Below are 24,656 nucleotides of genomic sequence, written 5' to 3'. Positions count from 1 at the left end.
AGGTTTCACGTAAAGCCCGTTTAAGGACTTTTGGGTTTTGAGTCGTGTGTGTGATGCTAAGGGCCGAGTTTATAGAGATGAGCATTTACCGAGGGGTTTGCGTTGCTGAGCTCATAATGTTTACGCTATATGTTTATCCATGACGGTGACTCGAGCCCCGGCTAATTGGTTTTGAAAAAGTCCGGAGGAGGACTAAAGGAAACAGCTGTCTTTTCCTCAGATGAGTCGGGAGCTGCGGGCCGCCCCAGCTGCCACTGCGCGGTACATCGGGTCATGATTGTGTTTACACAGCCAGCATTTATAAGCAAACCAAAAGCCATTATAAGTTAAAAACTGACTCGGTGATTGCTGCACCACGTGAGGGTTCGGTGTAAAGGAAGGATCATTTTATAAGAGAGTAAATACTGCAGATGCACTCAAAATATCCGTTGCAGAAATACAATTATTATAAAGATAAATTTAGATAAGAATCCGCTTTGAAACTCAGCTGTATAAATAGAAATCAAGAGAGACGGGAGAACCAGTTCCAGTGTTTATCCTGTCCTTAGATGCTCCAGAAGGAGATCTGACGCTCTGATAAGGAAGCAGATGTAGAGGTTTTCATCCAGAAAACAGCCATTTACATGCACGTCTGTGCACTTAGTCTTCAGCTCGGTACAGAGGCTTTCAAAGAGAAAGGACGTGGAAAAATGTCCCCGTCTTGCCTTTGTCCCCACCTGGACTTTTGACGCTTTGGCAACAAATCTCCCTCTGATCTCTGCTCTATCCATCTCTATCTCTCAGTCTTCCTGCCCCTCTCCAGTTGTGCATTTCCGAGAGTCAGTGTACTCTAAACAGTTATGTTCTTGTTTCCTATGGTTATGATCTCCGCTGACGTGCTGGAGTCCCATTTCCTTTTTCAGCTCTGCCTGCACCATACCGCCGCGGCCATAATGTATGCTCCATCCATAAAACATGCACGCAGAGGCGCTCAGACGCTGAGCAGGCCTCGGCTCTAACACGTGCCTTACATATCATAATTGTGATTTAAGCCTGGAATGGACGCACACAAGTGGAGATGAATGTTGCTGCGGCGGTTTCTCATGCGATCACTTATTGTTTATGATTAAATGATTACTGAAGAGGGCGATAGAGCTGCAATTTAAAAGACGCAGCTCAACGTAGCAAAACAACAGTGCAGCTACCGAAGGAACAAACCGAGATGTATCGCTGCAATTAGAGAAACTGCTTAAGACAATTAAGGGAACGCGTTCCCTTAACTTTTGTGAGCATTCTTGTTTTATGTATTATTTTTAGCACATATATATATATATATATATATATATATATGCATATACATCACTGAAATTACCTGATGAATAACTCAAATTCTATTCGTGGTCATTAGCTTAATGTAAATGTACAGTTAAAACAAATTGTTTTCGTACAGCGTTTTAGGTTATCATCAGTGCTAATTTAATATTTCTGGGCTTTTAACCTTTCATGTTTTTTTTTTGTTTTTTTTTTAAAATTTCACTAATTTATTATTCATTTTAAAACAATTTGTGAATCCAGGGACTAAAAGACACATTGTTTCCTCACTCATGAGGAAAAAAGTGAATTGATTAAATGAAAGTAATTAAATTAGAACACAGCAATGCCATATGTTCTCTCACATCTCAGAGGGTTATGTATTCATTTTCTATATTTCTATAGTTGTGACTGGCCACCGAGATGCACTTTATTCAAACACATGCAGAAACCCTCAAAATACACTGTGGAGACTTCATTTCACTATCGTTTCTTCACAACATATGATGGAAAATTTCTTTCTCTAGTTGGCTACTAGCTTGAAATGACACAGCAGAAGATAAAATAGTAATGCTAATATCAATAGTTTGTCCATTACAGGTCAGCTAACTGTCCAGCGGAACAGTTACAAAGCTGTTAGTTTTCGATCTCACAAGGCCGATCGATACCGGGGCATACTGTTTCAATTTTGCCCGCATTGATTTTCTCTATAACACTCCAACCCTAAAGCATTCGTCTTTCTGAAGGAAGGATGATTTGATTTACTGAAGAAAAATTGGAGTGCACATCACAAAGATTTTTTGCCGGGCGGGAGTGTGACACGGCAAAAGATGGATGTCCCTTGGCTGGGAAGCCTCTAGCCTAAGGGCGTCCATTAGAGCAGTGGTGCTGCAGAAAATGAGCTGCTTATATGAGGGAGGAGGAGCAGAGGGAGGCGAGCCTCTGCTCAAGGTGTGTGTGTGTCTGTGTGTGTGTGTGTGTGGGGGGGGGTTAAGGGGACCAGCTGTAGCAAAGGACTGTGGGAGTACACCGAGAATAAAAAGGATGCTTGCGCAGCTTTAAAAAGCAAAGAGGAAGACAAAGTAGGTGAACGGCCGGTGCCAAGGCCGACACCTAAAGCGCCACATCTTGAGTAATGTTTCACTTCATCTCGCACAGGCTGAGCCGCTAGACTGTCAACAACAACTCGGGATGAAAAAAGGAAAGCGCGCCGTGCCTTCACACCGCTCCCACCATCTCTCAGCTGCTGCCACCTTCCTTTTACACCCAGAGTGAATTTCCATGGTACATTAGTCTGCCTATTAGAATGCAATAGAAGATATGAGAGGGGGGAATAAAGAATAGTGTGTGTCCTCCGAGACAGAGTTGGCCCTCTCAATCATCTGCCCTCGCCTCGCCTCAACGTCCATTCACTTTGTCTAGGTGTCGTACACATGAAAGATGATGCCTGACCCAAATAAACAGTCTGGATGCTCAGCGGACCTGAGCTCAGAGAAAGGAGAAGGAAAAATGAAAAGATGTGGAGAGAAAAATGACAAGTTTCATTTGTGCCATTGTTACCAGACACTTGAGACAGCAGGCTGGCATGTGGTACACCTGAGTCTCAAGGCGCCTGGACAGAAATGGGTGGAGGAACAGGTAGCTGACCCAGATGTGTGACTGCAGATCTGTCCCCTGGCGTGACACAAGATGACAGACAAGGGTACAAAAGTGATGCATGCAGCCCCTGCATGCTGGGGGAATCCTCCCTGGAAATCTGGCCACACGAGCGAAGCAGAAAAGGACACAAAAATTGCAGTGTGAGAACACAGGGAGGGGAATAATGCAGCAAATAAGGAGACAAGCGCAGCCGGGGAACAAGGCAAGAGAATGGAAAAAAGAAAATCACCTAACGCCTCCGTTCTCCCGAGGCCAGAGGTGCTGTAAGCTGGATATTAAGACACAAATTGCATTCAGGCGGGTCACACCATGTCAGGAGATATTAGATGTCCGCCATGAGGAAACAACAATCCCCATCAGCTTGTGAGAAAATAATATCTTCATTTTCAGTCTCTTTATTGAATGGAAACTTTGGGGAATACATTCTTATGGCCTGACCGGGCGGGCTCGGGTTTTACACCGAAGCAGGCTGTAATCATAGCTGTGTATCTTCTTTGTGTACCTGGATTTCATTTCCACGGATGGCAAAAGGTTGCAGGTTTCACCGTGTGTAGCCGTACTCCCCCTCCTGTTTGTACTTATAGGCATCGCACAATACAGCCTGTAAATAATTAGAGAAACCCCATCTCTTATAGTGGATGCCTGCAGGGATTCAGGTGCACTTGGCTTTTTTTTCTCCCTGCGTCCATCTTGTTTTTGTTTTCTCTCCCCTGCGTTGCAGCGCCAGATGTTTCTGCCGTGCCCACATACCACAGGCTCCTGTGCAAAGCTGCACCACCTGACCTTCGCAGTAATTGACCAAAAAATATTGATGTAATGGCACCGGACTGATTGTGATTTATTAAAAGAGCGCTGCACTCCAAGGCCCGATGCCAATCGCTCCCTGTTCCCATCGGCAGCCATTAGGAAAACCATCAATAGCTCAACGGCATAAAGGGCCAGTAATAGGGGACTTTTCAAGCCAGGGCTCATAGAACATAATCTCCTTGGTCAATAGCTGGGAGTAGTCTGATTACATATGGAGAGCAAATAAAGCTGCATCCTGACAAAATAGAAAAGGAAGACAAAGGCAGAGACAGACTCTTGAACCAACAGAAACTAACCCTCACCAGACGAGTCCCGGGGGAGTCGGTTCAGCCTAACAAGCGTGAGCCGACGGCCGTCTGCAGCTCACCATTACACACTACCTGCACAAACAGCCATCATTAGGGAATAGCTACAGCGGATTCTGCTGCCTATTTGGTGTAACGCTCAGGATGTGGTTGCCTCTGTTCCTAATGGCAGCAGAGCCGTTAAAATGGCTTTGGTCGCCCTCCCGAGTCGCTGCACGATTCAACCCACAGATGATGGTTTCACTTTTGAAAATCTCACTCAATCAGATTCATTAGTCAGAACGAGAAAGTATGAGCAGAGCATCACAGCAACTGGAGTCATTAGTAGAAAACGTGCTTTTCATTACAATACTTTGACGACACTTAAACATGGAACAGCATAATTATTCATGTTTGTAGTATGTTTATTATTTCCAACTTAACTAAATGGAAATCAGTGTGTGAAATGACAACAATGCATTAGAGAAACAATGACATCATATTTTCAGCTGTCTTTAATATGCCAGGTGCAGGTTCTTTTTTACCTTGTGGGGGAGCTTCCCCAGGCGCCATGTTTGTCCGTCAGGATGTTGACGATCTTCTGGATGAGCTGCATGGCCGTCACATGGTCGCGGTACTTGGCTGCCCGGATCAGGTGGTCGCACATTCTCTCCTCGTCTCGTTTGTCCGCCGTATACTGTGCACAGGCGGACTGGCGTGGAAAAAGAAACAAAAACATGAGGCCACCGGGCCAAGAAAATGTACTTTCCGCTACAAACCAAGAAAATGTGCAATGTTTTCATACATGGAAACTCTTCTGTGAGTAAAACCAAATGAAAAGGGTCATTTCTGCCCTCGTGTCACGTTGATTAATAACAGTGGACACATATTCGCCAATGCCCTCCGGCAAATCACACCGCACCCATAATGCACAGCGAGGACATTTTTCTCTGTCGGAATTTGTTATCACAATGGGCCTTTGAACTCGGCAGTGATGCTAAAAGTATCGCGCCGCCTGCAAAAAAACAACTATAATTCAAAACAGTGTTTTGATTCCATCTCGATATCAGACTCAATTTCTTCTGCAAACCTGCAGTTTTCTTTGAAACGGCCATTTCGCTTAGATTTTTATTAAAGGTGAGAACATCGGGGGTGGGGGGGGGGGGTGGCTGTGTAGATAAACAGCTTTAGAATGCACGTCTTTGTGTGTCTTTGTTTTTAGTTTAGCAAATGGCTGCAGTAAGAAGGGCTCATTCGATTATAAATGCAGTTGGGGTTCAATATTACGCTCCTAATCTGATTAACCTTAAACAAACCCATTGCTACGGGAGTCATACCGGCCAGAATTCGCTCTAATAGGGGGACAGATGCAACCTGTTTTTGAAAAGTTACCAGTAAACGCTTCATAATGGGCCCTCCTCTTCAATTTCAACGGCAACATTTCACATCTGACAGAAAATCCATACGTATAAATCACATTACAGTGGCTTCTGGTGAGCCGCTGGGCCTAAATTATCAATCTATGTCTCTTTGTGTGGCATTAGAGTGGGGCTTGACCTCGCAGTGTGATGGCTAGTAACATGAAAACAAGAATAGCAATGATCTTTTTCTTTTTCAATAAATTTATTAAATTCACCAGCAGAGACTGTGCTGTTTGTTGGCCGGCCATGAATCTTGATCTGAGGAAAAAGAGGAGCTGGATCACGGAACAGGAGCAAGAGGACTGTCCAAGATGTTAAACGCTGGGTCCATCAAATCAATCAGACTACCAAGAGGTCCATTTTCACCAGATGAATTATTTCATGATTGTCCATCCATTTAACATCTATAATTAGCATGTTTGAGAAAGTCAATTTCCATCTGCCTGTGAGGGACACGTCAAGTCTGCAGGGCTAATTAGCAGCACTGGGTTTACCCTCATAGCCATAAACAAACACTTCATCACCTGTGCGTTCAGCATTGAAGCCCTCCATGAAACGGGCTTTCCTCCTGTCTCAAGTCCAAATTCACCCATGAACCCCAGAAATGCTGAACCACAATGTAGCATCACTAAATACCCAACTTGGGATAGTTTTCAGTGAGATAAAGGACACACTGGTAATTCTAGAAATAAGTCCATCACTGTGGAGTTTATGGTAATTTGGTAGTTAGAGCAAAAATGCTTCAATGTCGGCAACATTTTGTATTCACGTCTCGCAGAAGTATGATAAAATCTGTGTTTTTGTGCAGTATTAAAGCAAATAAATGCACTCCAATCCATGCGCCTTTTAAAAAGTAAAACCTTTTCTTGATTCATGGCTAAAAAAAAAAATGTGTTCCAGCCTACTTTATCTGTGTATTATTAAAATTTCCCAATATAACATTTGTATCCAGAATGATGGATTCAAAACCACCAGAAAAAGACCAACAATTCCATTCATACGGCTAAACGAGTGCAGCTGAGGTAAAAGGGACACTGAACTCTCTGAAGTTAGCTTTCCACCATCTCATCACCGAGGCGCAAGTGAGACTGTTATGACTTGCGACACTGTAATCACAGGCTGCACCTTCCATTATATGGTCTGGCTGACAGGGTCGGCCTCGGCTCGAGAGTCTGCTCTGCCAGAGGAGACAGCTTGGCGAAGATGAAATGATAATGGCTGGCATTAATCGAGTCAATTACACTGAGCCGTGTCACCCGCAATTCATCAACAGTTCAAATAAATAAGTATGGATGTGTATCGGAGTTTGGGGAAGGAACCGGGAGGCTGAAAACATGTCGTTTTCTTTCTAAAACTAAGGTATTTATTACAAAATGGCCTTGCTGAATCTAGAGATAATAAGCAGGGGGAACAGTCAGATAGGCTATGTCAGCCTTATCTAAATGCTGTAGTTGTTGTCAGATGATTCCTCGGCTCCCCTCTTCCTTACTCACTGGGTTGAGAGGGTTAACCAGTGTAATAGGCTGGAGAATGGAGTCTCATTAGAAGATATCAGCCCCGTGTTTATCAATTAGAGTGACAGAGAGGTCTAGCAGTGGGGCCTGGAGCTTTCAGCACGCAGGCTGACAAAAACAGGGTCTCGGGGTGCTGTTGGAGAAGAATGGGAGAGAATCAAAAAAGCAGCATCGATGCTATTAAAGCCCTTCATTTGCAATGTCTTGACACCGGTGGCACGTCAGAGCTTCCCACTCTCCGCGGCCGGGCTATCGCTCGGCACGAATCTCCAATTTCTCACATCCGTCGACAAGCACTCCCAGAGGGTTTCATTTACAAACCGGCAGAGAAACTGTCCCAAGGAAGGCGACACATCGGGCTTGTCCTTGTCTGGTATCAAAGAATGCAAATTCACTACAAGTAAATTCCTTCTGGAACACAATGGTGGTCTGGGGAGACAAGAGGATGAAATGAGAAAGGAGGATGGGGGGGGCTGCTAAACAAAAGTAGATGCTGAACCAGTCCGCCGTTATGGCTTCACAGAGAATCTCTTACACTTGATCTCTTGCCCTCGAGTTTTCCAATTTGAACATAAAACGCCACCAGGGGAATTCAGACAATGGGCCGGGGAAGAAATGGGTGAAGGGAAGAGGAGGGGGAGAAAAATGAGGGCTTAAAAGTACAATGGCGAACAAAAGTCACCAAATGACAATGCCTGACAGCCACTTCAATTCTGGAATGATCCCCCTCTGTCATGCCGTGCTCCCAAGTATTGATTTTTTCCTCCTCCTTTTGGGACACGGAGGGAAACCAAATTAATCCTGCTGCTGCTGCTGGCACCAGAGCCTGGCTACTGACCATCAAGGTTAACGCAGGCACCACACTTATCACCACGTCTGTGGCTGGTCCATAACGGACTGGTCAGCGTGCTCAGCTGGCAGCCTCTTCATCTCTACCCACAAACCTCTTCCCTCTGTGAAAACACGGCCCTCCCCTCGCCACACTTGTCTGCGTCTACCGCATTCTTTTTGGCCGTGTCTACAGCTCGGCTTCAAGGTCACGCCGAGTGAAAAATCGTACCCGCTAAACCGTCGAGTGTTGGTGAAAAATAGTCAAATTAAGTACGAACTCAACCAGATGAATAGAAAAAGCACATGTCCACCCCGGATTAGAACTGTGCTGTGAAGTGTTGGGGAAACGTAATTGAAAGAATTTAAATATAACATAACACAGCCCACTGCTGCAGTTCTTTGGCAGGCTTTTTATTCCAGCTTTAAAGCTCCTCGAGGGAAAAACAAAAGGGAATATTCTTGCTCTGACCTTTGAGGTGAAGTGGTCAAACATAACAATGGCAGCTGCACAGGAACTACCTGGGGACTTCATTATACGGAAAAGCCGGCAGAACCAAGAGGACCGTTTCAACAAGCTCGTGTACCCACTCCTGCCACCTTCCATGTCGTACAGTAAAAAAAACAAAATAACATTACTGATGGGAGATGTAAATTTGCTGTCTTCCATCATAATGAAGGTTTGGAAAAAAATATTACTCACAACCAACGATTTGTTACTTCTTGGAATTCAAACACTCCAACTGCACTATAAAGCACATCGCTATTATTACAAATGTGAAATATATTTGCATTTATGATGTATGTGTCTGTTCTTTTCCTGCTGTTCCTCCCCCCCTGCCATTTCTCCGCTCCCCAATCGGAGTCCCCCCAGATGAGCCTGGTCCTTTTCAAGGTTTCTTCCTATTAAAGGGAGCTTTTCTTTGCATCGTTGCTGGAGCAGAAGTCTGTAAAGTGCTTATCTTGATTGTAAATGACACAATATATATGCCAATTATTTTTTTGTTTGTTTCTTACAAATTTCACAAAAATCTCATGCAAAAATGAAGCAAAACAGACCGGATGATCTGACATGTTCAGCCAAGGAAGCACAAAGATGCAAAGCTTTAATTAGCATCGGCCTGCCTTTCACTGGATTTGATTCATTTACTCCACATGACAGCAGAAGCTGAATCAACTGGGCATTAAAAAAAAGTGAGAGAAGAGAAAGAAAGAAGAAAAGTGGCTGGGTCTTGCTCACACTTCCCTATCTGGACTTTCTTATCTGCCCTTGCGCCCTTCAGCCCGCCACATTTCATCGCTAATGAACAAGCCCATAAAAAGAGCCAGTTCGATTTCTCTCTTCTCCCTTCTATCGCTTGCTCCTCTAGAAGATATCAGAGTCTATCATTTGCTGGGCAGGGCAGCTGTATCCGATCTGCAGATCTCCTTTTACATTAAGGATCCTTTTAGATAGAGTACCCTAAGAGGTAATTGAATTTCCCCCAGTTATCTTCATCTGTTTCACCCTGAGCTCACTGTAATAACTTACTCTCAGAGGCAAAGATAACTCAATTCTGTCCAACAGAGAGCAAGTGTTGGTGTGAGTGAGAAACAGAGACAGCATGTGTTACACGTCCAAGGCAAATGGCTCTCTAAATCCTCTGCATGCTTTCACAAAGATAAGATCTCTGAAAAAGCAGGATGTGTTACATAAACTGATATTACTCAACAGAATCACATTTTGAGAGGATTCCGGGGTTACAAACATATGTAACTATAGACAAAAGACCCTAAAAATCAAGATAGGTTTAAACAAAACTCCTTTTGTGACTGATTTTAGGACCTCGGCTTAAGGTGGAGGATCTATTACATCAGTACTGGTCTGTAAGCACCTGAAAAATATTACTGTGAAATCAAATGATTGTTGGAAATTTTTGTTTTGGTTTTTTTTTTTCTACACTGCACAAGCTTGGAAGTAATATATTCCGGGGGCAATCGGGATTCGACTCACTGGTTTTCAGCTCCTTCAATTCACACAGAGCCATGGAGGAGCCTTCTAAAGTGGTGCCCTGATTAAATGTTAACTTGCTGTTTGTGTAAAGTCTGAGCTGGACTTCTATTAAAGTATGAAAACACATCGCCACCTGGGTAATTTCTGATATTATTAAAACCACTAGAGGAAAAATAAGGATACTAAAAGCATTAAACACAGGTGACCAGGTTGGTCATAATTTTGCTTTTTTGTGTTGTGGCTGTTGTCAAGTATCTGCTATTTTTATTTCCGATCATTTTAACTATATGGATACATTTTAATTAATTTACAGCTTTGTAAAACATTTCAGTGAAGGAGGTTTAAGCTACTGGTGCTGCACAATAAAGCAAACCTCATTTTGAGTCCATCGTGGCTGGAATTAGTCATTCTAGACACATCATTTCATGGGTTTCCACACAACAAAAACCTATAAAGTCCCATCAACCCAACACAATAGAACAATGCCATAAAAAACTGGAACAGAGCTGAAAATTATTTCAAAATCCGCCACCCACGCCCTCAGGGGGATGTTTCATTGGCCTGTTATTTTTATTGTGGCAGAGCAAAATGAAACCCACGATTCCAGCGGGCTCAGGCAGAGCTTGTATAGAGGCAAAAATCAATAGGGCAATATCAGAGCGAGACTTATCAAGGGTTTTTCTTCTTCTCAGGGGTCACTGAGGAGCAACTGCATTTAAGTGGGCAATTCAATTGTGAGACATAGTTGGGGACGAGCTGCAGTGAGTCTGATTAAAGTCGGTCCAGAGACCACAAAGATAAGCTTATAATGACAGCAAGAGAATGAACCTAATAACAAGGTATACTTTTGAATTTGTCGTGTTTTTTAACCTGACCCTGCCATGCTTATTTTAAAGCTTATTTTCATTGTTAAACATTAATACTCTACTCATTCTAATAGTTTTATAGCAATTTATTTTAGTAACATCTATAGTGAAGATCCAGAAATATGGTAGAGCAGAGAGCAAATGGACCAAAACACACATAAGACTAATTCAGGAATGAATAAATCTAGAGACTGAGGTCGAACAGGAACATTTGAGGGCTCCCTTGTGCAGATCAGCCGCCAAGTCATTCTGTCTGTCGGTCAGGCTCCATATGAAGAGGAAATTTCCCATGAGCTCCCCTGATGAGGACAGCCCTCACTATGGACGCACTATTTCCTTGCTTCTAAAAAGGCATGTACACTTTTAGATCAGGCATTCACGAGGCAGCCTCATTAGAGACGGGACACGGAAGGCATCGAGCAATAGGCTTGGCTGGACCCTGGAAAAGACACCTGTCCATTAGAGGACATACACCCCATACAAATCCATCCAAGCATGGAAGGAATACTAAGAGTCAACATAGAACCAATAAACGTAACCTAGAACCTTTTTTATATGAGGCTTATCTGCTAACCATTGCGCCACTGTCCCATCCAGGCTCCTACCAGATTCTGTTGTTCACCAGTAAAGAAAGGAGGGCAGAAATTTAGACATCAAAGGCAAACTTTGATTTGGAACTGTCCTGCCTCCTTCCTGAAGGGCTTTTAACACCCCTTTGAGAGTTGGCTTTACACAAATGTAAAAAAGAACCTTCTTTGACCCTAAAAAGCATCACATTTTACTGCGGAGTGGGGGCTGAGAGTAGGAGGTGTGGGGTTTACACACAGCCAGGCCTTAAGGTCTGCACCTCTCAGGTCTGTCTGCAGCTTTTAGTGCTGGCAGGTTCCTGAGAAATGAGGCTGGGAGAGAGGGAGGAGAGGGGAAAATGCCATATTCCTGTCACTGGCGAAATACATTCCCGGTGGGGGATAATGACAGCATCTCAGCAGGACAGGAAATGATTTGATGAGATCTCGAAAACAGATCAGACGGGACTCGAGCTGAGCTGGGCAGGGAAAAGGACAACGAAGGATGCCCGTGGGTCAGGACTGAGTTGACCAGTCAGCAACATATGAATGGCAACATCTGTGCTGAGAACTGGTAGAAGGGATGGGGGGGGGTTCCATTTTAGAGGATAAATGAACACTAAAAAAATATTTGTTTAGTTATAAATGCAAAAACACTGCTTCAACGACTTCAGTATGTTTTCCTGGATTGCTTGATAAATCAACATTTATCCACCAGGTTTGTTCTGACAGCTCCTCAAACTTGACTGACGCAGCTTTGGGAGCAGTTGAATCAACTGTTTTATGCTGCCACTGACTGAAATATAAAGCTATTAAACAGTTGTTAAAAGAATCTCTCTGTAATGAACCAACAGCTACAAAGAGCTGTCTGGTCATCAACTTCCTGGTCATCGCATAGGAGAGAAGCTGACCAATAACTTACCGGTAGATGGAATTCCACTCTTCCATAATTGTTCCTGACATATTATTATGCAAAGGTAGAATTGTATCAGTTATTATTCAATATTACCTTCTGAACTAGTTTTTAAACCATCTAAACATCCTTTTTCATCAGCTAAAATCTAACAAATTTACTCCAGCCGCATTTATTTTCCATTCGATTGGGCAGTTATGTTCCATATCTTACCTCAAACTCTGCATGTTTATGGATGTCTTCGGTCCTCTGTCGACTCAGGATGAACTCGGCTTCATTAGCGACACGGACCAGGTGGTCCTTCATGGTGTGACTCAGCAGCCTGGGCAGAGGACGGGTGGAATAATGCAGAGGTGCATGCGGACAATAATGTTTTATTAAGCCTGCGTGTGTATCATTTCACCTCGAGATAAAAATGTCACGCAGATGTTTAGCAATATCATAAAATCTTAAGCTTCGTTGTATTCAAAACAGCTGGGCGACTGTGTGAAACCCTGTGACCTGAAGGTGGAACAGCCGTGTAATATCCATAAAATCCTGAAGAAGCACTGCATAAAATAGCCAGGAAATCTAATTTAGGAGCAAAACCGTGCGCATGCTGATGGCTTTCCAAACTGGGATGCTTGTACCATTAATCTGTTAATGATATGAATCTGACAGTAGGAAGGATCTCTGCCTGTGTTGCTACATATGTAGTTTAACTCCCTCTTCTTATCAGTGTTAATGAAACAACATAGTGTGTGTGTGCGCCCGCGTGTCTGTGTAGTTTGAAGAAACCTCTCTGCAGCACTAAAGGTCAGGACTGTGCAAAGTGGAACAACAACAGACCAGGGGCCAGAGAAGAGGGATGGGGCAGGCTGGGACTGACTGTTGAAGGGGGAGGGGGGGAGGAGGAGGGGTGACTGTAACCTAAGCCCGCTGTTTCAGCACAGGGCAGCAGGGGAGCGGAGGTGCTGGGGCCTCTGCAGCCTCTACGGCCCCATCGAGGCCCTGCTATCAATAACCAAGTTACTGCACGTCTTTATGGAGCTCAGCGCTCTTAGGAAAAAGTTTTGCCTTTAACTGCAGTTTTTCCACCAGTAGGTGTTAATAAAACTGAATAAAATTTCCGCCAGACTGACCCAAATAGATGTCCTTGTTTGGCCTAAGAGATTGTATTGTGTAAGAAGTAATATTTTAATACCATTTCTGAGCTGCCAACTCCATTTCTGGCTCAACACGTTTGCCAGTGGCCATTAGAGTTAACATTTAAACGTAAACATGCAGGTTTGAACTGTCACTAGTGACCAGATCTCCAGCTATAGCTGTTTAAGTCTGACCTTTTACAATCTTTGCCAAATGGATTTTAAATCCAATTCTCCCCGGGAAGCTCAGAGGTCTACAACGCCAGCCTTATTGGAGTTACTATGGATTAGGGTCTGGTAATTGTTAATGCTAAAGATCAATAATGTGAAATGGGTGGCGTGTAAGTGAAAGTGATGAGGGAAGGAGAGAATCTTATTAGGGAGGAAAGTAAAGGCTTGTGGGGATAATGGAGAAATGGGCAAAAAAGCAGCAATGATGCCTACAGGTAGATGAACCAGAAAGACAAACGGTGACAGAAGGATGGGGGAAATCAAGAGTCATTTCCAATGTGTCGCAAAGGAACCAATGATCAGAAGCCCTCTCACCTCCTACCTGACCTCTCCCCTCTTCCCATATCCCATTGGGACGGGCAGATATTGAACGGAGACTTGAACTCACAGATAGTCCATCCTCATGCTCCCAAGCTCCACTTCAACCTCCCCCCAGAAATCATTGATTCTTTTTTAGCCCAGAATCATAAAGAGCTCCCGATCACAAGAGCAATTTAAGGAGGGCGTCCGCAAAGTGATGGAGGACTGGTGAAACTGGAAAGCAGCTGATAGCAAAGTGGTGTCACCCACCTGCCTTCGTTGACCAGCTCGATAAAGGCTAGACCTGCATTCTTCTGGATGGAGTTCTGCCATTCCTGCAAGTGAATAGAAACAATATCAATGATCGGACCGACACTTTATAGCAGAGATAAAGAAGGTACATTTTATCCTATTAAATATTTGTATTCATAAACCCAAAGAAATTAGCCACGTGGATATAGGACATTATACCAACACTTTGTGGCTGTCTCTAAGATTACATCACGGAGCTGTGAGCCAACAAATGGAACACACAACATCACATCTTAATCTCAAACCCATAAAGGAGCCTTCAGATTTTATCGAAGCATTTATCCACAGGATCTTGTGTGTTTAGAGGAAATATAGTCAGGGATTCATTTAATCTACAAAATGATTCCAAATCCAAATTCTATCCTTCAAAATCAACAATCTAAAGACAACCGAAAGGCTAATTTTTTTCTGGACAGTGAAGAAATGTGGAAACTTCAGAAGGAAACGTTCTTTTACTGATCCTGTACAAACATCCTGCTCCTTACGGTCGTAACCTACATAACGCGCGACAAGCTGGTGGAGAGGACTGAGAGAGCTGTGTGGGGAGCGCATTTATCACACGTAAACACGCAAATTTCCTCCTCTTTGACCAAGGTTATGGTTCCAGGTGTCAGTCTAAACAATCCGGCCGTGGACGCGTGCGACTCAGAATCCTCGACTTTGAAAAGGACAACAAGTGAAGGTAAACTCGGCGGGCCTCATCTCTCATGTTCTGTTCAATATTTCAACGCCTTCAACACAACCGTCAAAAGAATAATAAAGCAACAAGGTCAAGGGGCCTGTCGGAGCGTCGCCGCATTTCGCCCCCTTCTTCCTCTCAGGGGACGAGGAGAAAATATGCATGAACAAAGCTCAGAGAGCAAAGAAAGTCGCAGACGTTCTGCGTTTTAACTTCTGATTAAATGTTGTACAAATGTGACTCCGGAAAACCGTGACGTCCCGCATCACGTGGATTTCACTACCGAGGCCGAAACAGCAAAAAGCGCGCAGGGTCGGGGAAATCAAACAGCACACGAGGAGACGTAACGTGAACTTTATAAACTGCTGTCATCGTCTCTTGAGCTGATAGCGGAAACTGTGTGTTTATGTAGAGGCTGGCCTTTCAGTAAACCTGGAGAGCCCACCGGGGACCAGGATATCAGCGCTCCATCGAGGAAGGAAAAGATCAATTTACAGGAATCTCTAATATAGATTAAAAACGCAAACCTTTGAGAAAAATCACGCAGTTCTCTTCTTTCAACACAACAAATGTAAAACCATTAGCGGCGAGCGTGCCAAGAGAAACTAATCTCCGAACAGCCTGCACACCGTCACACCGTAACCAACTGCACATCGCAGAGACAACAAACTGAGGCTTAACCTCAGCTCAGGACTGCTTTCTGTCCTGAAGGAGCATATTGGCAATGACCGTGTTTACAGTACGCTCCAAATAAAAGAGGGCACAGCGGGAATAAAAGTCTGGGCTCGCGAGTGGAAACAGAGGGTTTGGAGTCGAGTGCTGGCAGAGGGCTTCTGCAGCCGAGGTTCGCTTTAGAGGAAGTGTGTGAGCGTAGCCTTGGGGGCCTCTGGTTTGAGCCGAGACTGTAGTTGACGGACATTAAACATGAGTGTTAGTCTGTGGCCGTGGGGATATTCCAGACCAGGCCAGACTGTGTGAGTTGGATTTCAAATAAACACCGCAGGAAGTGGGACCGTAAATAGAGACGCACTCTGCGGAGAGCCGGGAAACCGGTGACATTAAATTTTCTTTATGTGATTTCTTTAAAATTCTCTGGGCTTTGAAACCAGAGACGAGGAATTCGGTGCGGAGCTAAAGCAAGAATAGGTTATCGTAGACCTGCAGCTCGGAAAGGGGGTCCGGTTCTAAATTAGGTTTGACGAACGACGCAGAGGCCATTGGCATTTGGTGGACGCAGACAAAGGTGATAGCAAGACTAATGGTGTCATTACAGGCTAAGAAATGGCTCTTCTAGTTGAATTAAAAAAGCAATGACCCTGATCTGAGGGACATCTCCCAGTGACAAAAAGGAAACGAGGACAGTTCAGTGATAGGATATTGGATTTTAGCTGCCCTGGTCAGCAGTGCAGCAGCTTTTATGGCCACAATAGGGGCCGTGACCACAGAACTCCTGATGAGTAGATACAAGCAGCTATTTGTGACCCCCTCACCTTTAACCTGACCTCCCCGCCGATGATAGGGGGGACGAGGGAGAGAGGGACGCCCTCTGATCCCGATCAGAAATTTGGCCACTGTTTGGAGGTAGGGTAAAGGGAGCCACGTAGGGCTGCCTCCTCCTTTGTGTGATGGGAGTATGTATGAATAAAAGTTTAAACCTATTTAAGGAACTGTCCATCTCAATCTGAAGGCAATAAGACAGCTCTGTTTGGTCTGTGCTCAATGATGATGGCGTTGAGTCTAAACACACATGCCATGCACTTCCGTCATTACAGCTGATTATCCATAATCAACATCTAAATATACCACTACCGCTGGTGAGAAAACACAGACCTCCTCGGCAAAATGGCCTTTCAAACGTCAGGCTCGCCACAACACAAGGAAAACATTCTCTGACACTGGGGGGGGCGAATGTCCCGACTCTCCAGAAATAATAAATATTTCAGTTTTGCTTTTTGGTGGCATCACTCATAATCACATGTATTTGTTGATTTGAAAAGGCTGTGGGAAAACAGCTATAGAAGGGACCGCTAAGACATAAATCCTCGGGTAAAAAGGAGCGAAATTAAAGGGGCCAAGACCTCTTTTTTTCCTCTGATTACACAAAAAAACTGTTCTAAACAAAACAGGTGCTGCTGACAGAAGCAATTAAAAGCAGGAATCTCAATCAAATGTGAGTTTCTCTTCTTTTTTGGGCCAAGAGAAGAACCCACATGTGGGGATGAGTAAGAAGAGAAACATTATTCCTTTGACTGATTAAAGTAGAAGTCAAGGAGGTAGTTGCTTATTCATGGTGGGTCTGTGTCTGACAAACGCGTGTGTGTGAATAACTTAACACTGGCGTCTCCCTCTCTGCCCTCCACATGTGCACGTTGAGATAATATACGGCTAAAGAAAAACAGACACGTGCGATCGTGTTCACAACTACAGGGAAACTTACTGATGTTAAAATATTTACGCCGCGGGGTCTCAAACAGCTTCCTGACACTCGTTCCAACAGCAAAGTTAAAAAAAGTCGGCATCTACCACACAAACTCGACACAGACTAGAGAATTCTTCATGAATACTCAGAACTTCTGAAATAGGCCGACAGAAGCATAATAACCAGGCAGATGGTGGTGGGGGGGTTGATTGATGAGACTGAGTTTTCGCCACACTAAAAGGCAACTGTATAGAGAAAACTCTACTTAATATAGAGCATTAATGCAGGCTGCAGCTCTACGGGCACTGTTACTTGATTTGTGATTTGCATTCAATATAGGAAAGCATGTGGCATTCCTTTTACAGTCCACGTGCAACATTGAATATATTTCTTGTCACCATGTGGAATATAAAATAGGCAGAAATTATTTGGTTTCTTAATATGCGTTTAATTCAGCATGGCCTCGTGTTTGAAACACCCGCTTTCAGATGTTACCAGTAAATTCAAAAATAAAATGTATGACATAATATACCTTTGTGGCATCTTATCAATGGTTGTTGAATTATATTTTGGGGCAAACATTTAACAAAAGGTCAAAAGTCATTTCGACGCTGTCGGCAGGAGAGAAGGAGAAACTTTAGACGGTCTAATAACAAGAAACCTGTCAGGTTAGATAAACATTACATGAATATTGCCACTCAGTGGGAGCTCAGCTTAACTTGTCAAAACCCTTTTTTAAACACTTTTAAATGTGTTTAGCCTCTGCTCATAAACAACCAACTAAATAATTAAAGCATCTGATTTGTAACCGCTTTAAAGAATAACTTAATATTCTTATTTTGCTTAAAGGAGCCTCACTGTTCCCCTCTCTCTGTCAGACTTCACTTCCTGTCCGGAAGCTTTCCCCCGACCCCCGGGTCCCCCAACACAACACACCCTGCTGTTGCCCCCTCCGTAGCTGCATAGTTGGCACCGATGGGGAGCCTGCGGAATTAAGTGCCAGTTGGTGTTAGCGTGTTTTCTCTACGTCTCGCAGGAGAACGCCGTTTCAAAGAATAAACAGCATGAGATAGTGCTCTGAACTACGAGCCGCGTGGCACATCGGCGGAGCAGAATACTGGGGCGAGGGCGAGCAGGGAGGGAGGAAGAATAACACTTTGAGTTGCGCTGATCTTGAACCTAGCCGGCCTGTTTGACTCCTCGGTGGGGAGCGTGTCTGGCTGTGAGTAAAATGATGAGGAAAGTCGCTTTGTCCCTCGGCTTCAGTGCATTCCTCGCCGCTTCTCTCACCTTCCCATGTGGTTCATATACAACACAGCCTGTGCTTGAGCCATCAAAGCATCATTCATGTGTAAACGGATTCAGCATTTTCAGGGAAATGACCGATACGGTTTCCAACACAACTTGACATTCAAGCGTCTAACAAAGCTAATTTTGTTAGCCCCTAAACAACCAGGCATGTGTTACGACACACCAGAGGTGGGTTCACACATTCAGGGTCTCCAAGTTTCGAATCCATCTCTAACCAAGATTGTGCTGCTGCACAGAACAGGATGACCGTGCACTCATGACCCGCCTGCTTCACGACTGCAGGGGTTTAAACTGCCACTCTTTCTTCTAACCTGGGGGTCAGAGGGTCAAAGGTCAGGATGAGCCAAGTGTTTGGGGAAGTCAATGTCTTTCTCCCTCGACTGGGAGAGGGATGGTAGCCATCTGTTAAACAGGTTAACTGTGGAGACACTGGATGGGGATCTGTAATAAGGTGTGACTATTGGATTCACAGATTAACGGAAGGGTTATTAGTTTGCTATTAGATTAACCACACGAGTAAACAATGCACATTACAGTTGTAGCAGTACACAACTACAACGTCCGCCAGTCCAGAGTATCAATAGTTCACAAACACTGTCAACCATTTGTAAACTACACTCAAAAGGTTAGTTGGGATTAATTTGCTCCTAGTAAAGTGGAGCTCAGAAGTGATATTTTTCTATCACTCATGATTAGCACATAAAACCCATGTTGTTGTGACTCCAAATGGGATCTGGGGAAAAGTCTTCAGTAGGTGCGTGATAAAATAAGAAGAATTATGAATTTCTTACTTGTACTATAATTACAAGATACTGATTTCTTTTTGTGGGAGGTTGACAATCACGAAAATGGAGCCTCGCAAGTCTCTTCTCTCCTACTGCTCCACGAACCGGATGCATTTTTGATAAATGGCAGAAAGATGGATGGGCTGACAGAGGGGCCGGACAATAATGGCTGATCTACAGGACACAAATGCAGCTACTGAGAAGATTTATTGGCCTCTGCTCATCGTAGACTGTCCAGTTACCGATGAGATGATTTCTCAAAGCACTGGAGGAGCAGTTTGAGGCAAAACTCTTATACACCTACAGCATTCAGAACTATTTTAGCCTCAGAGTCTATGAAAGAATACAGAAATAAATGCTTTAGATGTGAAAACAAGGAAAAGACCAGACTGAGAAGGACTGGCCTAAACTGTTAAAGCCCATCAGGCACAAGGGAATTGGGGGAGAAAGGTTCTTAACAGTGAATGACTTTGTTACTGAAGAAAACCTATTTTCAGAAATTATGCACAAGGGATTTGAAAAAAAAATCTAAAAAATCTGGCACCACAAACTATAATATTTCAGATTTTAGGAATGTGTATACCATCACCAAAGCTACAATCTGATAGATCAATTAACCCTTGACAAAATCTGCAACGTTTCTAATTTTTAGACCGACCACAGCCTTGAACTGAGCACGTCGCCAGTGGCACAAACTGTATGTGGCAGCTCCTTCTATTATTTAGAGAAATAATCTGTTGTGGCAACAGTGTATGATCATTAATCCTCATTTTGTATATTCATCATCAGTCATCAAGGATCAATATTCCTGCAGAGAACAAGGCAGGACGCCACCTTAACACTTAATGTCTTGTCAAAATGGTTCTTTAATTGGGAGTCCCTGTGTAGTTATTAGAACCTGGGCGCTATCAAACGGTGTTTTACAATCCCATCCTCAAAGCCAGGCTGTTGTGGCCGCCAATGCAACTTTCATAGGATCCCTGATTAAAAACTGCTCTGTGGTCCCCAGCCTCCTGACCCTTCACCCGGGCTCCACTCCATCACAAAGCTCGTGAAATTAATTAAAATTTCACAGAGACGCCATCGCATCCTGGACGAAGGTGTGGGGGCGCAGGGGAGGGGTGAGCAAAATCAATCAAAATCATCTCCATCTAGTCCGTCTGAGGGTTGGCGCTCGAAGGCAGGAAGTTGCACAGCGGAAACAATGGCACTTCCTGTGAAAGAGCTGAGCAGGTTCCTGTGCCAAAGGGCCCGGCAAACTTTTTTCTTTTTTAAAGTAACATCATCAATCACAGCGCTGGCTCACTCTCACCATCCACAAGAGGAACAAACACAAATAATTATGCATTGTAATTTCGCCTGGAGGAAAGTCTGCCCCTGTTTTCCCCTTCTCCCTGGTGGCAGCAGCCCCCAACCCACCCCACCCCGACCCCACCTTCCTCTCTCCCTTCACACAACAATAAAATTACATTTGCATTAGCTCTGAGAGAATTTGGTTGGATGATTTATTGAAGCAATCAACACTATGCTGGCCAATGCCTGGTCCTTTCAGACGGAGAGAGAGAAAAATGTGTGTGTGTGTGTGTGTGTGTGTGTGTGTGTGTGTGTGTGTGGGGATTGCATGGCGTAGCTTGGAGCATAGAGAGAGGAAGACATATCTTGGGCTGGGAACCAAAAGGAAAAGCGAGGTTTGAGCTGTGCAGCAGAGCAATCACTGAGATCCTGCCTTTGATTAGATTAGCATTAAACAACACCCTGACAGATATGACAAATAGGTGCATTAGAGCCCGTCATTCTTTCCTCATTTCTTTCCTATCTAGCTTTTCACTCACTCTGTTCGCTCCTTTTGAACATTTTCCCTTCAAGTGTCCCACTCGCACACATTCATGGTCACCGACATCCAAACAGATGTGTAATCTGACTATATTACCTATGTGGGGATGAAGTGAGGTGAAAAATGGGAAGTAAATTACAAATAGGTTAAAGGGAGAAGTTAGAAGACAGGAAGCCAGCCGACAGGTGCTACTTCTTTAAGAAATAAAGCTGATAACAAAAAAGGCGCGTACCGCGTTGAGTGTGTCATTAATCAAAAAGACTTTGGGTTTTTTTATAAATGGGGGACACAGGGGGTGTTATCATCTCCTGTCCTTGTCAATGCGTGCGTGTGTGTGTGTGTGTGTGAGGGTACAGTAAGTGTTTCTAGTATACAATATGATAATGAGCTTCTACAGGGAAGAGATACTGCTCATGAGACTATTTATATAAAATAATTTAATACTACACACTATCAGTACACTTAAAAGGACACTACACCAACAATAAACCCCCAACAACACTATTTATCTCTAAAACCACACCCAGAGTAATGCAATGGTGACAGGTGATGAATGAAATTTCATTATTTTGCAGTCAATGTTTAATTGCCTTTGTAATTTTGATACTAAATATTGCAAAATTGTATCCCTTTTCCACTTTTCGAGCTTGTCTGCAAACCCATAATATTTATTTCGCAACACAACTGCAGCCTGTGCGTCTCATCTCCAGCCACCTCCCTCTACAATCAACTGGACGACACGCAGGAATGAGCGCACTCACTAAACAACTCTGCAGCTTCCCTGTTTGTAAATCCTAATCAGACTTCCTGCAGTGATCCATTGATGGCTGGATCATTGATCTGCCCACACCTGCTTATGATCCCTGGATTAGTATTCATGAATCCGACAGCGGCTAAATAAACTTGGCAACAAACACCCACAAGACAAGAGAAAGGAGAAGGATAATCAATGCAAAGCACCATCAAATCTACATTATCCCTTCTCATCAGTTTTGGCCAGGCCACAAGGGCCAGCGTTTGGGTCAGAGGTGATGCAGACAGGTCGACCACCCTTGACCCTCAAACCAATATTTGCTGCCAGAGATGCCTTCTCTCTGGTTTCCCTCCGCTCTCCACGGGACGAAGCGAATGTGGAAACGTAGACAGGGTAATGCGCTGGGGAGATAAGGTGTTGGCCGACTCGCTATCCGCTCAGATTTACTGCACTCAAGGTGAACCTGATAAATCAGATCAGCGGAGGGGCGGCGGGTGGAGGTATAGACTTGCCTGTGAACACAGCAGCATGACGAGCTCCACCACTGAGCTGCTTGACTTCATACACACCAGACCTGGAGAAGCAAAGACAAAGGCAGTCAGAGGGATACTATTGAACTTTACTAAATATTCAAGCCGCTTCATTATTCAACACTTTTATTACGTTCCGCATCATGTGATCAGGTCTTATTTATGCTCTTGCACCATGCTGCTAAAAATCACTGGTTTTTTTCTGAGTAGATTTAACCTTGTGCCATCTGCAAGGGAGCAGATAGTATTGATGGCCCTAATGAGCCAACATGATATTACTGTAAACTAATACATTTGGTCCTTGTATTACAGGTCTGACAAGACCAGCATATGTCCGATTGATCCCTAATGGGACGGTCAGGACTTTCAGGAGGGGCTAAGGGGCACTAAAAGTGTCCAGTGGCTGAGATGGTTCAAGAACACCCTTTGGTCTTTCTTTATATGACACATGCGCGTCCATACACAGGCACACAAACACGCAGGCCTCCCACCCCCCCTACCCCAGCTATCAATCAACTTTCCATTTTGTTTGGAGGCAGCAGACATCCCAAACACTGCTATTAGTGGCCTGGCCTCTGACCTGCCCCCCCGACAAACATTCAGCACAGCTACGAGAAAAAACAAAAATCATTACACTCTTCCACTAACGGCCATAGATGTTAATGTGTTTAGATTAGTGAGGTCTACGTAATGACCAACAGACCACCTATATAAAAGCACTGATTGAAAGTCTGCGCGCTTGATAGTTGCTGTGTTTCAGCACTTACTGGTGCCCTCAATAAGGAGCTCTTGTCCATGGCTGCCCAGCAGGGTACGAGAGAGGAAGGGGGCAAAATCCACAAAGATCTCTCTAAGTAGAGGCGCTGCCTTCTCCAGAGCATGCTCCAGGCGTTCCGAGATGCTGGGGATGGAATCCAAAGAACACACACTTACAAACAATGGTAAATAAAACGAAACGGACAAAATCCAAACCAAACACATGTGTAAAATATTATTTATTTTAATGCGGAGACCGGACAAATCAACAATCCTCGGAGGCGCGTTTAAAGTCGACTGTGTGTGCTTGCGTGCATAAAGAGCAGACAGGGGTGCGTGCTTGTGTGTATGCGAGAGGAGAGAAGATGAATCACCTCATATTGGGGGCTGTGTTCTGGGTCACAGGGGAGAGTGGGGGGACAGATGGCAGGCTCGCACTGGCTGGAACCTGGCAGCCTGCTGCAGGGAGAAACCAAAGATCTCTGTTATTAGTCTGGATGCTCGACAAGAAATGGATGCCATGCGCTCTCACATGCGCGCGCACACACACACAAACACACACTAGAAGCACCATAAACCAGCGTGGAAAGGTGCCTGTTATGAATTAATATAGTGGCATCCATTCAGATGAATGGAGTAGAAGGATTTATGGACAAATAGTGAGGCTACAAGTCTAATTTTATGATTAGATAGCAGATGATGTATTTCAAGCACAATACGTCTTCCTTATCAAGCAACAATTCAGAGACATTTCCGTGTCAGCTGTCATATTTCACACTTTGACTTTCAGATTGAAATATTTCAGCTAAACACTTAAACACAAAATCAAGCGCTTGATATAACTGGTAGACGACGAGCCACTAACAAGGGAGCCGACTTTTAAAATCCCAATCTTTCTTTTTATCTTATTGTTTCCATTCATTTAATCATCACATACCAATTTTAACAGTTTCCCTGACTGCTTCATTGTGCAGCTGAACTGTGCTTTACGGCTCTATTCTGGAGACGGAGCAACAAAGTCTGTGTTTGATTGATCTTGCAGTAAATTCACCTCCCTGTGGCTCATAAATAAGCTAATGCCCAGTTGAATATGGAGGAGTGGGATTCCACGGGTACTCCAGCAGACATGTTTTTTCAGGCAGGACAGTCTCTGAGCGGGGATAACTCTTGAGGAATGACAGACAGTGTAATGTAGGCTGGAATGTGTGTGTGCAAGGTGTTAAGCAGCACCATGTGGGCCTGTGGTGAGAGTATCCCTCTCAAGCTGAAGTAGCCCCTTCAAACAAAGAGGAGTAAATGAACGTCTCCATTAGTCCTCCGGCCCCCCATTCAAACACACGAGCACACAAAGCATATTTACTCAGCACAGCTCACTGACAAAAGCACCCTAAACGCACACATTCACGACACATCATTCACCCACTTAGAATACAAATCAAGGGATGATCCCTAAACTAACATCACAGTAAAGGTAGAGGGG

At 44.1% G+C, this 24,656-nt stretch overlaps 1 protein-coding gene across 8 annotated transcripts in view; it reads right to left on the bottom strand.

Moving 5' to 3' along the window:
• The window catches only part of lrba (LPS-responsive vesicle trafficking, beach and anchor containing), a 126,281-nt gene that overhangs the window by 64,244 nt on the left and 37,381 nt on the right, over positions 1 to 24,656 (bottom strand). For 7 of the 8 annotated variants that reach the window (XM_029851059.1, XM_029851064.1, XM_029851065.1 and 4 more), the window contains exons 31-36: positions 23,551 to 23,635; positions 23,188 to 23,321; positions 22,403 to 22,464; positions 14,067 to 14,131; positions 12,355 to 12,463; positions 4,586 to 4,752 (exon numbers count right to left, since the gene is read on the bottom strand). In XM_029851059.1, coding sequence (XP_029706919.1) covers positions 4,586 to 4,752; positions 12,355 to 12,463; positions 14,067 to 14,131; positions 22,403 to 22,464; positions 23,188 to 23,321; positions 23,551 to 23,635 — 622 coding nt within the window. The remainder of the gene's footprint in view (positions 1 to 4,585; positions 4,753 to 12,354; positions 12,464 to 14,066; positions 14,132 to 22,402; positions 22,465 to 23,187; positions 23,322 to 23,550; positions 23,636 to 24,656) is intronic. The other variant, XM_029851063.1, reaches the window with a different exon arrangement.

Source organism: Takifugu rubripes, chromosome 17 (genome assembly GCF_901000725.2).
Source record: "Takifugu rubripes chromosome 17, fTakRub1.2, whole genome shotgun sequence".
In the NCBI taxonomy this organism is placed as follows: Eukaryota; Metazoa; Chordata; class Actinopteri; order Tetraodontiformes; family Tetraodontidae; genus Takifugu; species Takifugu rubripes.
The sequence above is the reverse complement of the archived record's forward strand: the minus strand, read 5'-3'. Positions and strand labels throughout refer to the sequence as shown.